This window comes from Perissodus microlepis, chromosome 4 (assembly GCF_051167445.1).
Source record: "Perissodus microlepis isolate ML-2025 ecotype Zambia chromosome 4, ASM5116744v1, whole genome shotgun sequence".
Lineage (NCBI taxonomy): Eukaryota > Metazoa > Chordata > Actinopteri > Cichliformes > Cichlidae > Perissodus > Perissodus microlepis.
In genome coordinates this window covers 30,621,005-30,638,061 of record NC_140464.1, presented here as the reverse complement: position 1 = coordinate 30,638,061, position 17,057 = coordinate 30,621,005, and the positions used below count along the sequence as shown (strand labels likewise).

General features: G+C 38.1%; 1 protein-coding gene across 10 annotated transcripts in view; it reads right to left on the bottom strand.

Annotated features, from left to right (window-relative positions):
- The window catches only part of nfixb (nuclear factor I/Xb), a 146,015-nt gene extending 141,051 nt beyond the window's left edge, over positions 1–4,964 (bottom strand). For 7 of the 10 annotated variants that reach the window (XM_084927010.1, XM_084927022.1, XM_084927019.1 and 4 more), the window contains exon 1: positions 4,869–4,961. In XM_084927010.1, the coding sequence (XP_084783136.1) occupies positions 4,869–4,946 (78 nt within the window). In that variant the 5' untranslated portion in view covers positions 4,947–4,961. Of the gene's footprint in view, positions 1–4,868 lie in introns of all 10 variants that reach the window. The other 3 variants (XM_084927018.1, XM_084927016.1, XM_084927027.1) reach the window with 3 other exon arrangements.
- Positions 4,965–17,057: the final 12,093 nt, after the last annotated feature.

Sequence of the window (17,057 nt, the reverse complement as noted above, 5' to 3'; positions counted from 1 at the left end):
GAGTGTTGTGTGTAGGCGACAACATACAGCACCCGACAAAAGCCCGTCTCGCTTCAATGGATTATGAGGCTAGAAACCCAAAAAACAACAAACACCAAAACAAAACTGTCTTGTTGGTCAAATTTATATCAAATAGCAACCATCTAGATGATCGTAGCGCACATTCTAGCAGTGATATGATTTGCTCTGGTTTAGGTCCAGTCGATACCGCCAGAGAGAGTGGATGTCTGAGGGGGGAGGAGGTGGCAAAGGGAAGAGTGTGCCCCCTTCCCAAACCTCACACAGGAGAAAGCATGGCTGCTATAATCTCTTTTCCTGGCTCTCAATGAAAGAGAAAGGAAGCGGCACTGGAGCCTGGGTCCGCTTAGATCCACTGCCCCTCACCCCAACACTATCTCCTATCTGCTATCTCATTTTTTCCCCACTGTCTATCTGCCCTTCTTTTGCTCCTGCTCTGCATTCTTTGATTCTCATTCAGAATCCATGCGTAGCCATGCTTCACTGTTCAACCAGCTTGCTTTGCTTGTTGGGACTGTGATCATATCCCACACCTTTCAGCTGCTGCTTGTCAGATCTCCGGTACAATGTGTGCCTGTGCTCGTCTTTGTGTTCCTCTCTTTTAACCCTGCTGCTGCAGGAGTACTTCTGGGATGATCCCAGTGTGGGTTTGTCAGCGGCTCCAGAGTGAAATCTGTAAAAAATACTCATGGCTCCCAGAAGATAAATTCTTTAGTGATTCTAAAATTCATTTTTACTTGCAAGTTGACATTTTGGGTGTTTTACGAAATATTTTGACTGCACTGAAAGAACTGGTATAAAATTATGGCACATGCTTCCGTCCAAGCCTATCCAAGACGACCCCAGCTGACACTCGGTGAGAGGCAGAGGTGGGGTAGAGTCCATCAAAGAGCTGACATAGAGAGACAGGCAACCAGTCACCTGGACAATTTTCAATCAACTAATTATTGGAAATTCCCCTACTTTAAATTTAGCACCACAGTCATCCTAGCCAGCCCAAACCAGGAGAAATATCAGCCCAGGATGAACTTTTTTTTCCTTACCATTGACTGGGACACTGGAATTTGCCTCATATCTCATTTGTAAGTTTGATTTTCACTCTGTCTTTATTCAGGTTTAGGCACCAAATCTTCTTAGTTTTAGAACAAGTAGCTATTCTGAAAAAGACTGAACTACAGTGTTTTCTTGGATATGAGGGTGCAGAGTTCCATCTATGTAAAGAATAAGGCGTAGCTTCAAGGCTATGCCTTCTGCTGGTGCGGGGGGAAATTTCTCTGTTTGGGCAAAGAAAGTAGATTGTATAGAAGTTTATGGGAAAATGTCCATTGAACTGACTTCATCCAGTCACTCGACTTCACTAAACATCTTCCAAATGAGTTTATGGACTCAAGTAGTGATCCTGAATAGAGTGAAAAACAAAGTATATCGTTTAGGGAGGGCCGCCTTGTGATTGAAAACTTGCTACCATATGAACCTCAGTTTCTCCGTCACATCCATCCTTGATTGTCAGGTCTGATTACTGTCTTGGTGTTACACCAAAATTCTCACCTCGAGGCTTCACAACATGACAATGGCTGTGTCCATCGTTTATAATGGAATCTATATATTTATATGAACATTTATTTTCGCTCCCATTTAACACAGGTTGTGTCAAAAGAATCACCTGATTTCAATATGCTAGAGTTCAGTGTGTCCCCCTGGATGCACGGCACATGTCCATATGATAGTCAAACTGTCTGAAATTCACATATTTTCCCATCACCTATCCTTCCTCCCTGTTTCCTCCTTCCTTTCTCCCTCAATCCTTACTCACCCTGAAGATTTTTTTTAAGGCTGGAGTCTTCTCTATGGTGCCACTTTCGTGTTTGGTAGTACATCCAAAAGGACATGAATATTCATGGATAATCCATTCTGCACCCTCCACCCCAGAACCACCACCACCGCCCCCCACCCCCACTCGGCCCTGCAGTTGAAGGCAACACTTGGTAGTGGCACATGGTGAGACAGCTGTTGCGAACCAAGCCTGGCATCTGTGCAGCGGGAGAGTACGAGGAAGCGAGAGACCGAGGGGAGCGCGCGCATGCAAAAGACACGGTTCGAATCAGATAACGAAGGCAGAGATAAAGAGAGGGAGGAGGCTTTTATATAGAGTATGGTATGGAACGGGCAGTGGTTGGAGGCATCTGGGTAAAGGAGAGCCAGACAGACAGAAGGAGCAGGGCGGTGACAGGGTCATCTGGGTGAAAAGGAAGGGGACAAGCCAGACGGATAGAAATGGGCACTGATGGGAGGCACTGTCTGGGGACAGAGCGAGAGAGACAGACAGATTGAAAGAAGATGGAGAGAAAACGGGATAGAAAGTAAGGCAGAAGGGGAAATCTGAACACAGGAGGCAAAACATAGAAGGAGACAGCACTGGAAGCACAAGGATGACATGAGGATGACTCAAAGAAAAAAAATAATCGTAAAAAGATTGAGGTCATCTAAATCCCGTAACAGGAATTCCTGATAACAAATACAGTTGATGCATGCCAAATGTTATTAGTTGTGAAGTATTAGGTTGTTTTATTACTTTTTAAAAAGGCTTTTCCCTCCTAAATCATGGTGTAGACAAAGTCCTGCTTTTGCAACACCAAACTTGGCTTTATATTTGTATTGAACTGAGTGCCAGTTTACCATCATTTATACTGCAGAGCAGTCCACTGGAGCAGTAAGAGTCAGTAGAGTCCCTCTCTGACACAATGAGACCACGGACCGCAGAAGAAGTTTCCCCTTTAACTCGTGTTTTACGTTGTGGAAGTGTGTGTTTTAACCAAAACCACCCCATACCCTCCCCCTACCTAAACCTAACCACATAATTTAATGCCTAAACCTAACCAAACCTAACCACGTCCTTTTTTCTCCCTTTTTCATGGTTTTTGACTCTGCAGGAAGAATATAGTCAAACTCAAAAGTAAAGAAAGGAATAAAAGTTGTCCCAGAATCAGACTCTTGCTGTCTCCTTGTCTTTCCTGTTGAGGTGTGCGTGACTGTAACGGGGAAATAAGAAAACACAATATGAATTTCTACACACAGACCAAATTATATAAGTGTCTATGTTTTCTGTAGTGGACCTGACAAGTAACCAAAGACTGTATGTAAAAGATGGAACTAGCTATTGTTGCATGAGCCACTGAATATTTTAGCCATCATGCTCTTAGTGTTTTGAACCTTGAAGTTAACCTTTTGTCACAAATCACGTCTGTCACTCGTCTCCACCCGCTTCTCCCTCCCTGTGCTCTTTTGTTTGGTGAACTGCTTTAGATGGTCGAAGTCAGGTATTTAAACTAAACTAACTTCAAAATTGATACTCTTAATTTTACAGCTTGATAAAGTTGTTTTACTTCGGACTGCATCTCAAAAATAAAACCAGCAATTCAATCAGGAGCAAATTTACAAAAAAAAGGCATCTTATGAAATAAGATTCATGCAGTAAATTTCCTAAAATAGTAAATACACCTCTCCCCACCACACACACACAAACCTGTGTAGTGAACCCATGCTGTGTGTACCACAAAGCTGAGTTGCTGTATGTCCACAGTCGGAGGAAATGCTCCTTTGCCAGCCATGCCCAGCCTGTGCCCCTCTCTCTGCCCCCTGTAGCCCCCTGTAACCCCTCCACCCCTCCTCCCTACTTTCCACCTCCTGCATCCCTGCATGGGGCCCCAATGCTGGCTGCCATCCCTCCCTGTCTCCCCCCCACCACCACCGCCACCACCCCCACTCCCACCCAGGCAGAGGGCCTAGCTCTGCCCTACATAGCAGTGAGCGCAGCAGGCTGGCGCTTAGAGGAACCCTCGGGTTTACAAACTGTGTCAGGCCTCGAGACGGCTCTGTGATCAACACCAACCGCCACATGAGAGGAAATAATAAAGCTACTGCTACCAAGAGATTGGTGTGATTGATGTTGTCAATATGTGAAAGTCTGGAATAAATTAGCTCTGCGATATGATCCAAAATGGGGATGTTTGTGTCGCAAAAAAAGACAGCTGAAGGTCAAAAGTGCAGAAGACGGCAAGTGCTTTTTACAACCAATGATGATGACATTTCTTTACAGTTAACCGAGAGTTCAGTGAAATAAAAAGCTGCTTATAAAAGTGACAGAATCTGAACGTAAACGAGGGCAACAATGCTAACGCCAAACGCAGGGACCACTGGATAGAAAATAGCACTGCTCGCATGAAAAAAAGGAATGCTATTTGTGTTGCCTCAAAAGTGTATCATGGCCTTAATAAAATTCAGAATTATTTCCTCTGGTGGGAAAGAAACAGGTTTTAATTAAAAACTCCCATCCTTTGGGATAAGCCCCAGATATCTTTGATGGAGTCAATCACCCAAATGATCTTGTGATTAGAATATAAGAAGATGAACTAAGTGTGTTTAGTGGAAGTAGCACTGTGACTTTATAGCCTGAAGAACTTTGCCAAATGTGCACACCATCATCAAATCGTTCAGGTTCATGCAAATTTACATGTGTGCCTTTCAGATGAAAGCATCACAGAGTCAGCAGGGATGCTAAACTTGTCTTAACTGCTAAAAGTAGACCACTGCCTGGCTTTACACTCGCAGGATTTCCTGTTGGCCTTCAATGCACATATAACAAGTGACTGAGCACAGTCTCTTCAGAGGTGTGAAAGCATGCAGCGTGCACAGTATGTAGAGTAAAATGCCACATTCTGCAGCAGTGGGACATTTGATCCGAAACAGTGCAAACGAGAGCAGGAGAATGAAATGAAAAAAACAAAAACAGAAGAGAAGCAGACAGACTGATCGATACAGAATGAGGGAGAGACAGGGAGCATCCGTCCTACCATCCACCATGACCTGGCAGAGAAGTCATAGCACAGCTGCCACCTGAGCCCGGGGTCACTCTGCCTCTCCCACGCCATTCCACACTCTGCCACGCTGCGTCTCCCACGCCAGACTCCTCTTCCTGGGACTGATGATAAATATATAAATATGGAAAACACACTCAGTGAGGGGAAAAGCACGGATAGAGTCACCAATCAGGAGCTATCTGTTACCACGATGCTGCTTGCGGTGTGAGTGATAGAGAGAGTGTGTATGTGTGGGTATATACAGTATGTATGCTCTAGTGTGTGTGTGCGTGTGTGTGTGTGTGTGTGTTTGGAGGGAAGAAGGGACACAGACACAGAAATGCCACGGAGACCCTCTCCAAGCAACTGTGCCTCTCGCTTCATCGGTCCAACTGCTCCTGCTGCCATGTTCAGACTTACTGAGCCTCCAACTCTGCTACAAATACTGAGGTGCACATTCATATCTATGGCCTCACACATGAGGGGTATGATCATATTTCAGCAGTATTCGTATACACACACACACACACACACACACACACACACACACACACACACACACACACACACACATATATATATATGGAGAGAGAAAAGGAGAATTTATGACACACATCGTCAGTAAAAACAACAATTTCTATGTGCTGTGCTCTGTGCTGATACACATGTTCCAAGAGGCTGTGGGCCAAGCTCAGATGTCTGAGCCAGGTTACTGAGGGGCTTCTATTGGACACTCAACGTGGCAGGTCAAAACTGAAAGAAATGCTTTTTATGTAGAACCTTTTATTAGTTTTTAATGTTTTTTCCATTTCGAACGCTCACGTATATCAGTGAAACCTGTATTAGAATCATTTTTTCTCAACAGTGCATTTTTTTCTTTCTCTTCTTTTGGTTTGTTGTGGCATAAATCATGCAGAGTGCAGCTCAAACTGCTGGACAATAAAAACAGGAGAATACAAATAGAGTAGAATAAGAAAATTTAAAAATTCAATATACAATGTAAAAAGAGAAACAAAGAAGACAAAACTGTAAAATAATGATAAAACAAAGGACATTAAGTATCCTTCAAAGCAGGACTGGACTGGGACAAAAAATCAGCCGGGCATTTTGACTAGAGAACGGCCCACCAGGTATTATAGGAAAAGCTATAAAGCCGTTGAATAATCCATCGATTATGTTGCCTAATCAACATAATCGACTTTAATTTATTGCCAGGGTAAAACAAATGCACAGAAACCAATTATTTTTCTACAGTAATTAAATAGATTCAACATCTTTCTTCAACAGAATTGCAGACTGCACAGATGGCACCTCCTCAAAGGAAAAAGCACTATAGCTTACTACGGTATATATTAGACTTAATATTTACTATATACAATAATGAATTTTTATACATTTTACATCAGATAACCACTTTTGTTGTAAGATTCAGTTGTATTTATTAAAATCCAGAGATTTTAAATGAGAATAAGAAAGAAAAGTATTTCTTTGTGCCCCCCTTTCCCTGTTAATGCCCTACCTGGCCCCCTGGTAAAACTTTCCTATCCGCCCCTGCACAGTTACCAGCTGTCAGCTACATAAAAAAAGGATCCTGGTGTTATTTGTCTCTCAGAAACAGTTCATAACTTCCCTTCAACTCATTCATGTCACCTAAAAGGTAAACCTGTTTCTCCATCACCTGTTCAGCTCTGATGATTCAGTAAGGACATCTCCTGGTTTCATCTTCATGTTTCCCTCTCACCACATATCCAAACCGACATCATGACCAGCAGCTTTACAGCTGTGGCTCCAGCAAACATCAGCTGATACTAGAAAGTAATATTAAATAAATTCTAACAACAGCTGATCAAGCTTAAACGTGCTGCTGTTGTTTAGCGCGACATCCTGCGGTTTCTTGTTTCTTTCTGGCGCAAAGTGGGCGATAAACAAACGAGGCGGGACTTAGGACAGCAAAGCCGATCAGCTGATCATTGATCAGTTTCATGATTGAAGTAGCAACAGGAGAGGGAGGGGAGAGACTGAGAGAAGAAGAGGCAGCTGTGCAGCGTAAAGACACAGAATAACTCCAGCTTTGTGTCTTTTTTAATATTTTTGCTGAAGTTCGGGACAAATTGCGTTCCTTTACACCTAAATATGTAACTTTAAAGTTCAACCTCATCGGCTAATTGGTCCAGCCCAGAGTCGATCATGACCAATTAGCCAATCCACCAAACAAATGCCTGGTATGCCCGATGGCCAGTCCAGCTATGCTTCAAAGCAATAAGTAGGTGTGATAACAATGAACGACATAAAAGCAACACAAAGACACGCCTGATAGATGACTTTTGAGGTTTTGTTTGAAGCTGTCTTCTGAGTCAGATGCTCTAATCTCTTCTGGGAGGCTAATTCACAGGCCAGTGATGGAGAATGCAGCATCTCTGTCCCATCTGATCAACCTATCTGTCAGAAGCTAGTCCATTAAGAGACTGTTTAAAAAGCACAAAATGAAATATTACATTTTGAGCCTTTAAGAACTTTTTTAAATGTATTGTCTTGACATGGTCAGGGGCAGAGGCAAGAGGTAGCTTTGAAGGACCATGACCTTGACTTGGGTACACTAAAAGCAGTGTTGAGAAGCAGGGGAAAAACTGAAATGAAGCTAAGGCGAATGAATGAGATTTACTGAGGGAAAATAAACAAACCAGACTCACCTGATTCTATCGTGCAGGCCTCTATTTATTTTTTTTGCTGTTAATGATTTTTTAAAAATGTGGGATACGGGGGCATGAACTTTTCTGGCTTCTGAAGTGGTGGGTGCTTAAAAAAGCCGAAGAACCATCATAATAAAGTCTGGAAACCTGCTTGGCCACAAGACATAACCAATGTTGACGCCTATTGGAGAGCTACACTACAATAAAGAATTAGGGCCACAGAAAAAAAAGTATGTTAAAATCATGACTTTTTTGTTTTGTTTTGTTTTGTTCTTTATTTCTTTTCTTGTTCTTTCTCTCAGAATTATGGATACTGAGATCAATGAAATGATTAGAAAAACTGTAGCTTGTAACTTACTAGGCAAGAAAAATGTAGACTTTACAAGGTAGAGAAGAAAATGTAGACTTTACAAGGTAGGGAAGAAAATGTAGACTTTACAAGGTAGAGAAGAAAATGTAGACTTTACAAGGTAGAGAAGAAAATGTAGACTTTACAAGGTCGGGAAGAAAATGTAGACTTTACAAGGTAGAGAAGAAAATGTAGACTTTACAAGGTAGAGAAGAAAATGTAGACTTTACAAGGTCGGGAAGAAAATGTAGACTTTACAAGGTAGAGAAGAAAATGTAGACTTTACAAGGTCGGGAAGAAAATGTAGACTTTATGAAACGGAAGAAAATGTAGACTTTACAAGGTAGGGAAGAAAATGTAGACTTTACAAGGTAGAGAAGAAAATGTAGACTTTACAAGGTCAGGAAGAAAATGCAGACTTTATGAAACGGAAGAAAATGTAGACTTTACAAGGTAGAGAAGAAAATGTAGACTTTACAAGGTCAGGAAGAAAATGTAGACTTTACAAGGTAGAGAAGAAAATGTAGACTTTACAAGGTAGGGAAGAAAATGTAGACTTTACAAGGTAGAGAAGAAAATGTAGACTTTACAAGGTAGGGAAGAAAATGTAGACTTTACAAGGTAGAGAAGAAAATGTAGACTTTACAAGGTAGAGAAGAAAATGTAGACTTTACAAGGTCGGGAAGAAAATGTAGACTTTACAAGGTAGAGAAGAAAATGTAGACTTTACAAGGTCAGGAAGAAAATGTAGACTTTACAAGGTCGGGAAGAAAATGTAGACTTTACAAGGTCGGGAAGAAAATGTAGACTTTACAAGGTCAGGAAGAAAATGTAGACTTTACAAGGTAGAGAAGAAAATGTAGACTTTACAAGGTAGAGAAGAAAATGTAGACTTTACAAGGTAGGGAAGAAAATGTAGACTTTACAAGGTAGAGAAGAAAATGTAGACTTCATGAAACGGAAGAAAATGTAGACTTTACAGGGTAGAGAAGAAAATGTAGACTTTACAAGGTCGGGAAGAAAATGTAGACTTTATGAAACGGAAGAAAATGTAGACTTTACAAGGTAGGGAAGAAAATGTAGACTTTACAAGGTAGAGAAGAAAATGTAGACTTTACAAGGTCAGGAAGAAAATGCAGACTTTATGAAACGGAAGAAAATGTAGACTTTACAAGGTAGAGAAGAAAATGTAGACTTTACAAGGTCAGGAAGAAAATGTAGACTTTACAAGGTAGAGAAGAAAATGTAGACTTTACAAGGTAGAGAAGAAAATGTAGACTTTACAAGGTAGAGAAGAAAATGTAGACTTTACAAGGTCAGGAAGAAAATGTAGACTTTATGAAACGGAAGAAAATGTAGACTTTACAAGGTAGAGAAGAAAGTGTAGACTTTACAAGGTAGAGAAGAAAATGTAGACTTTACAAGGTCAGGAAGAAAATGTAGACTTTACAAGGTAGAGAAGAAAATGTAGACGTTACAAGGTAGAGAAGAAAACATAGACATTATGAAACGGAAGAAAATGTAGACTTTACAAGGTAGAGAAGAAAACATAGACATTATGAAACGGAAGAAAATGTAGACTTTACAAGGTAGAGAAGAAAATGTAGACTCTACAAGGTAGAGAAGAAAATATAGACTTTATGAAACGGAAGAAAATGTAGACTTTACAAGGTAGAGAAGAAAATGTAGACTTTACAAGGTAGAGAAGAAAATGTAGACTTTACAAAGTAGGGAAGAAAATGTAGACTTTATGAAACGGAAGAAAATGTAGACTTTACAAGGTAGAGAAGAAAATGTAGACTTCACAAGGTAGGGAAGAAAATGTAGACTTCACAAGGTAGAGAAGAAAATGTAGACTTCACAAGGTAGGGAAGAAAATGTAGACTTTACAAGGTCAGGAAGAAAATGTAGACTTTACAAGGTCAGGAAGAAAATGTAGACTTTACAAGGTCGGGAAGAAAATGTAGACTTTACAAGGTAGAGAAGAAAATGTAGACTTTACAAGGTCAGGAAGAAAATGTAGACTTTACAAGGTAGAGAAGAAAATGTAGACTTTACAAGGTAGAGAAGAAAATGTAGACTTTACAAGGTAGGGAAGAAAATGTAGACTTTACAAGGTAGAGAAGAAAATGTAGACTTCATGAAACGGAAGAAAATGTAGACTTTACAAGGTAGAGAAGAAAATGTAGACTTTACAAGGTAGAGAAGAAAACATAGACATTATGAAACGGAAGAAAATGTAGACTTTACAAGGTAGAGAAGAAAATGTAGTGTCTATAAGGTAGAGAAGAAAATATAGACTTTATGAAACGGAAGAAAATGTAGACTTTACAAGGTAGAGAAGAAAATGTAGACTTTACAAGGTAGAGAAGAAAATGTAGACTTTACAAGGTAGGGAAGAAAATGTAGACTTTATGAAACGGAAGAAAATGTAGACTTTACAAGGTAGAGAAGAAAATGTAGACTTCACAAGGTAGGGAAGAAAATGTAGACTTCACAAGGTAGAGAAGAAAATGTAGACTTCACAAGGTAGGGAAGAAAATGTAGACTTTACAAGGTCAGGAAGAAAATGTAGACTTTACAAGGTCAGGAAGAAAATGTAGACTTTACAAGGTCGGGAAGAAAATGTAGACTTTACAAGGTAGAGAAGAAAATGTAGACTTTACAAGGTCAGGAAGAAAATGTAGACTTTACAAGGTAGAGAAGAAAATGTAGACTTTACAAGGTAGAGAAGAAAATGTAGACTTTACAAGGTAGGGAAGAAAATGTAGACTTTACAAGGTAGAGAAGAAAATGTAGACTTCACGAAACGGAAGAAAATGTAGACTTTACAGGGTAGAGAAGAAAATGTAGACTTTACAAGGTAGAGAAGAAAATGTAGACTTTACAAGGTCGGGAAGAAAATGTAGACTTTACAAGGTAGAGAAGAAAATGTAGACTTTACAAGGTCAGGAAGAAAATGTAGACTTTACAAGGTAGAGAAGAAAATGTAGACTTTACAAGGTCAGGAAGAAAATGTAGACTTTACAAGGTCGGGAAGAAAATGTAGACTTTATGAAACGGAAGAAAATGTAGACTTTACAAGGTCGGGAAGAAAATGTAGACTTTACAAGGTAGAGAAGAAAATGTAGACTTTACAAGGTCGGGAAGAAAATGTAGACTTTACAAGGTAGAGAAGAAAATGTAGACTTTACAAGGTCAGGAAGAAAATGTAGACTTTACAAGGTAGAGAAGAAAATGTAGACTTTACAAGGTCAGGAAGAAAATGTAGACTTTACAAGGTCAGGAAGAAAATGTAGACTTTACAAGGTAGAGAAGAAAATGTAGACTTTACAAGGTAGGGAAGAAAATGTAGACTTTACAAGGTCGGGAAGAAAATGTAGACTTTATGAAACGGAAGAAAATGTAGACTTTACAAGGTAGAGAAGAAAGTGTAGACTTTACAAGGTAGAGAAGAAAATGTAGACTTTACAAGGTCAGGAAGAAAATGTAGACTTTACAAGGTAGAGAAGAAAATGTAGACTTTACAAGGTAGAGAAGAAAATGTAGACTTCATGAAAAGGAAGAAAATGTAGACTTTACAAGGTAGAGAAGAAAATGTAGACTTTACAAGGTAGAGAAGAAAATATAGACATTATGAAACGGAAGAAAATGTAGACTTTACAAGGTAGAGAAGAAAATGTAGACTTTACAAGGTAGAGAAGAAAATGTAAACTCTACAAGGTAGAGAAGAAAATATAGACTTTATGAAACGGAAGAAAATGTAGACTTTACAAGGTAGAGAAGAAAATGTAGACTTCACAAGGTAGGGAAGAAAATGTAGACTTTACAAGGTCAGGAAGAAAATGTAGACTTTATGAAACGGAAGAAAATGTAGACTTTACAAGGTAGAGAAGAAAATGTAGACTTCACAAGGTAGGGAAGAAAATGTAGACTTTAGAAGGTCAGGAAGAAAATGTAGACTTTATGAAACGGAAGAAAATGTAGACTTTACAAGGTAGAGAAGAAAATGTAGACTTTACAAGGTCGGGAAGAAAATGTAGACTTTACAAGGTAGAGAAGAAAATGTAGACTTTACAAGGTAGAGAAGAAAATGTAGACTTTACAAGGTCAGGAAGAAAATGTAGACTTTACAAGGTAGAGAAGAAAATGTAGACTTTACAAGGTCAGGAAGAAAATGTAGACTTTACAAGGTCGGGAAAAAATGTAGACTTTATGAAACGGAAGAAAATGTAGACTTTACAAGGTCGGGAAGAAAATGTAGACTTTACAAGGTAGAGAAGAAAATGTAGACTTTACAAGGTCGGGAAGAAAATGCAGACTTTACAAGGTAGAGAAGAAAATGTAGACTTTACAAGGTCAGGAAGAAAATGTAGACTTTACAAGGTAGAGAAGAAAATGTAGACTTTACAAGGTCAGGAAGAAAATGTAGACTTTACAAGGTCAGGAAGAAAATGTAGACTTTACAAGGTAGAGAAGAAAATGTAGACTTTACAAGGTAGAGAAGAAAATGTAGACTTTACAAGGTCAGGAAGAAAATATAGACATTATGAAACGGAAGAAAATGTAGACTTTACAAGGTAGAGAAGAAAATGTAGACTTTACAAGGTAGAGAAGAAAATGTAAACTCTACAAGGTAGAGAAGAAAATATAGACTTTATGAAACGGAAGAAAATGTAGACTTTACAAGGTAGAGAAGAAAATGTAGACTTCACAAGGTAGGGAAGAAAATGTAGACTTTACAAGGTCAGGAAGAAAATGTAGACTTTATGAAACGGAAGAAAATGTAGACTTTACAAGGTAGAGAAGAAAATGTAGACTTCACAAAGTAGGGAAGAAAATGTAGACTTTAGAAGGTCAGGAAGAAAATGTAGACTTTATGAAACGGAAGAAAATGTAGACTTTACAAGGTAGAGAAGAAAATGTAGACTTTACAAGGTCGGGAAGAAAATGTAGACTTTACAAGGTAGAGAAGAAAATGTAGACTTTACAAGGTAGAGAAGAAAATGTAGACTTTACAAGGTCAGGAAGAAAATGTAGACTTTACAAGGTAGAGAAGAAAATGTAGACTTTACAATGTCAGGAAGAAAATGTAGAATTTACAAGGTCGGGAAGAAAATGTAGACTTTATGAAACGGAAGAAAATGTAGACTTTACAAGGTAGAGAAGAAAGTGTAGACTTTACAAGGTAGGGAAGAAAATGTAGACTTTACAAGGTAGAGAAGAAAATGTAGACTTCATGAAACGGAAGAAAATGTAGACTTTACAGGGTAGAGAAGAAAATGTAGACTTTACAAGGTAGAGAAGAAAATCTAGACTTTACAAGGTCGGGAAGAAAATGTAGACTTTACAAGGTAGAGAAGAAAATGTAGACTTTACAAGGTCAGGAAGAAAATGTAGACTTTAAAAGGTAGAGAAGAAAATGTAGACTTTACAAGGTCAGGAAGAAAATGTAGACTTTACAAGGTCGGGAAGAAAATGTAGACTTTATGAAACGGAAGAAAATGTAGACTTTACAAGGTCGGGAAGAAAATGTAGACTTTACAAGGTAGAGAAGAAAATGTAGACTTTACAAGGTCGGGAAGAAAATGCAGACTTTACAAGGTAGAGAAGAAAATGTAGACTTTACAAGGTCAGGAAGAAAATGTAGACTTTACAAGGTAGAGAAGAAAATGTAGACTTTACAAGGTCAGGAAGAAAATGTAGACTTTACAAGGTCAGGAAGAAAATGTAGACTTTACAAGGTAGAGAAGAAAATGTAGACTTTACAAGGTCAGGAAGAAAATGTAGACTTTACAAGGTCGGGAAGAAAATGTAGACTTTATGAAACGGAAGAAAATGTAGACTTTACAAGGTAGAGAAGAAAGTGTAGACTTTACAAGGTAGAGAAGAAAATGTAGACTTTACAAGGTCAGGAAGAAAATGTAGACTTTACAAGGTAGAGAAGAAAATGTAGACTTTACAAGGTAGAGAAGAAAATGTAGACTTCATGAAACGGAAGAAAATGTAGACTTTACAAGGTAGAGAAGAAAATGTAGACTTTACAAGGTAGAGAAGAAAATATAGACATTATGAAACGGAAGAAAATGTAGACTTTACAAGGTAGAGAAGAAAATGTAGACTTTACAAGGTAGAGAAGAAAATGTAAACTCTACAAGGTAGAGAAGAAAATATAGACTTTATGAAACGGAAGAAAATGTAGACTTTACAAGGTAGAGAAGAAAATGTAGACTTCACAAGGTAGGGAAGAAAATGTAGACTTTACAAGGTCAGGAAGAAAATGTAGACTTCATGAAACGGAAGAAAATGTAGACTTTACAAGGTAGAGAAGAAAATGTAGACTTCACAAGGTAGGGAAGAAAATGTAGACTTTAGAAGGTCAGGAAGAAAATGTAGACTTTATGAAACGGAAGAAAATGTAGACTTTACAAGGTAGAGAAGAAAATGTAGACTTTACAAGGTAGAGAAGAAAATGTAGACTTCACAAGGTAGGGAAGAAAATGTAGACTTCACAAGGTAGAGAAGAAAATGTAGACTTCACAAGGTAGGGAAGAAAATGTAGACTTTATGAAACAGAAGAAAATGTAGACTTCACAAGGTAGGGAAGAAAATGTAGACTTCACAAGGTAGAGAAGAAAATGTAGACTTCACAAGGTAGGGAAGAAAATGTAGACTTTATGAAACAGAAGAAAATGTAGACTTCACAAGGTAGGGAAGAAAATGTAGACTTCACAAGGTAGAGAAGAAAATGTAGACTTCACAAGGTAGGGAAGAAAATGTAGACTTTACAAGGTAGAGAAGAAAATGTAGACTTCAAAAGGTAGAGAAGAAAATGTAGACTTCACAAGGTAGAGAAGAAAATGTAGACTTCACAAGGTCAGGAAGAAAATGTAGACTTTATGAAACAGAAGAAAATGTAGACTTTACAAGGTAGAGAAGAAAATGTAGACTTTACAAGGTAGAGAAGAAAATGTAGACTTTACAAGGTAGAGAAGAAAATGTAGACTTCATGAAACGGAAGAAAATGTAGACTTTACAAGGTAGAGAAGAAAATGTAGACTTCACAAGGTCAGGAAGAAAATGTAGACTTTACAAGGTAGGGAAGAAAATGTAGACTTTACAAGGTAGAGAAGAAAATTTAGACTTTATGAAACGGAAGAAAATGTAGACTTTATAAGGTAGAGAAGAAAATGTAGACTTTACAAGGTAGAGAAGAAAATGTAGACTTTACAAGGTCAGGAAGAAAATGTAGACTTTATGAAACGGAAGAAAATGTAGACTTTACAAGGTAGAGAAGAAAATGTAGACTTCACAAGGTCAGGAAGAAAATGTAGACTTTACAAGGTAGGGAAGAAAATGTAGACTTTACAAGGTCAGGAAGAAAATGTAGACTTTATGAAACGGAAGAAAATGTAGACTTTATAAGGTAGAGAAGAAAATGTAGACTTCACAAGGTAGGGAAGAAAATGTAGACTTTACAAGGTCAGGAAGAAAATGTAGACTTTACAAGGTAGAGAAGAAAATGTAGACTTCATGAAACGGAAGAAAATGTAGACTTTACAAGGTAGAGAAGAAAATGTAGACTTTACAAGGTAGAGAAGAAAACATAGACATTATGAAACGGAAGAAAATGTAGACTTTACAAGGTAGAGAAGAAAATGTAGACTTTACAAGGTAGAGAAGAAAACATAGACATTATGAAACGGAAGAAAATGTAGACTCTACAAGGTAGAGAAGAAAATATAGACTTTATGAAACGGAAGAAAATGTAGACTTTACAAGGTAGAGAAGAAAATGTAGACTTTACAAGGTAGAGAAGAAAATGTTGACTTTACAAGGTCAGGAAGAAAATGTAGACTTTATGAAACGGAAGAAAATGTAGACTTTACAAGGTAGAGAAGAAAATGTAGACTTTACAAGGTAGAGAAGAAAATGTAGACTTCACAAGGTAGGGAAGAAAATGTAGACTTCACAAGGTCAGGAAGAAAATGTAGACTTTACAAGGTAGAGAAGAAAATGTAGACTTCATGAAACGGAAGAAAATGTAGACTTTACAAGGTAGAGAAGAAAATATAGACATTATGAAACGGAAGAAAATGTAGACTTTACAAGGTAGAGAAGAAAATGTAGACTTTACAAGGTAGAGAAGAAAATGTAAACTCTACAAGGTAGAGAAGAAAATATAGACTTTATGAAACGGAAGAAAATGTAGACTTTACAAGGTCAGGAAGAAAATGTAGACTTTACAAGGTCAGGAAGAAAATGTAGACTTTAGAAGGTAGAGAAGAAAATGTAGACTTCATGAAACGGAAGAAAATGTAGACTTTACAAGGTCAGGAAGAAAATGTAGACTTTATGAAACGGAAGAAAATGTAGACTTTATAAGGTAGAGAAGAAAATGTAGACTTCACAAGGTAGGGAAGAAAATGTAGACTTTACAAGGTCAGGAAGAAAATGTAGACTTTACAAGGTCAGGAAGAAAATGTAGACTTTACAAGGTAGAGAAGAAAATGTAGACTTCATGAAACGGAAGAAAATGTAGACTTTACAAGGTAGAGAAGAAAATGTAGACTTTACAAGGTAGAGAAGAAAATGTAGACTCTACAAGGTAGAGAAGAAAATAAAGACTTTATGAAACGGAAGAAAATGTAGACTTTACAAGGTAGAGAAGAAAATGTAGACTTCACAAGGTAGAGAAGAAAATGTAGACTTTACAAGGTAGAGAAGAAAATGTAGACTTCACAAGGTAGGGAAGAAAATGTAGACTTCACAAGGTAGAGAAGAAAATGTAGACTTCACAAGGTAGGGAAGAAAATGTAGACTTCACAAGGTAGAGAAGAAAATGTAGACTTCACAAGGTAGAGAAGAAAATGTAGACTTCACAAGGTAGGGAAGAAAATGTAGACTTTATGAAACAGAAGAAAATGTAGTCTTTACAAGGTAGAGAAGAAAATGTAGACTTCACAAGGTAGGGAAGAAAATGTAGACTTCACAAGGTAGGGAAGAAAATGTAGACTTTACAAGGTAGGGAAGAAAATGTAGACTTTACAAGGTAGGGAAGAAAATGTAGACTTCATAAGGTGGTGCTGGTGATGATGGGGGGCAGTACTTTTCCGTTAAACTTGTTTTGCATCAGTTCAGTTT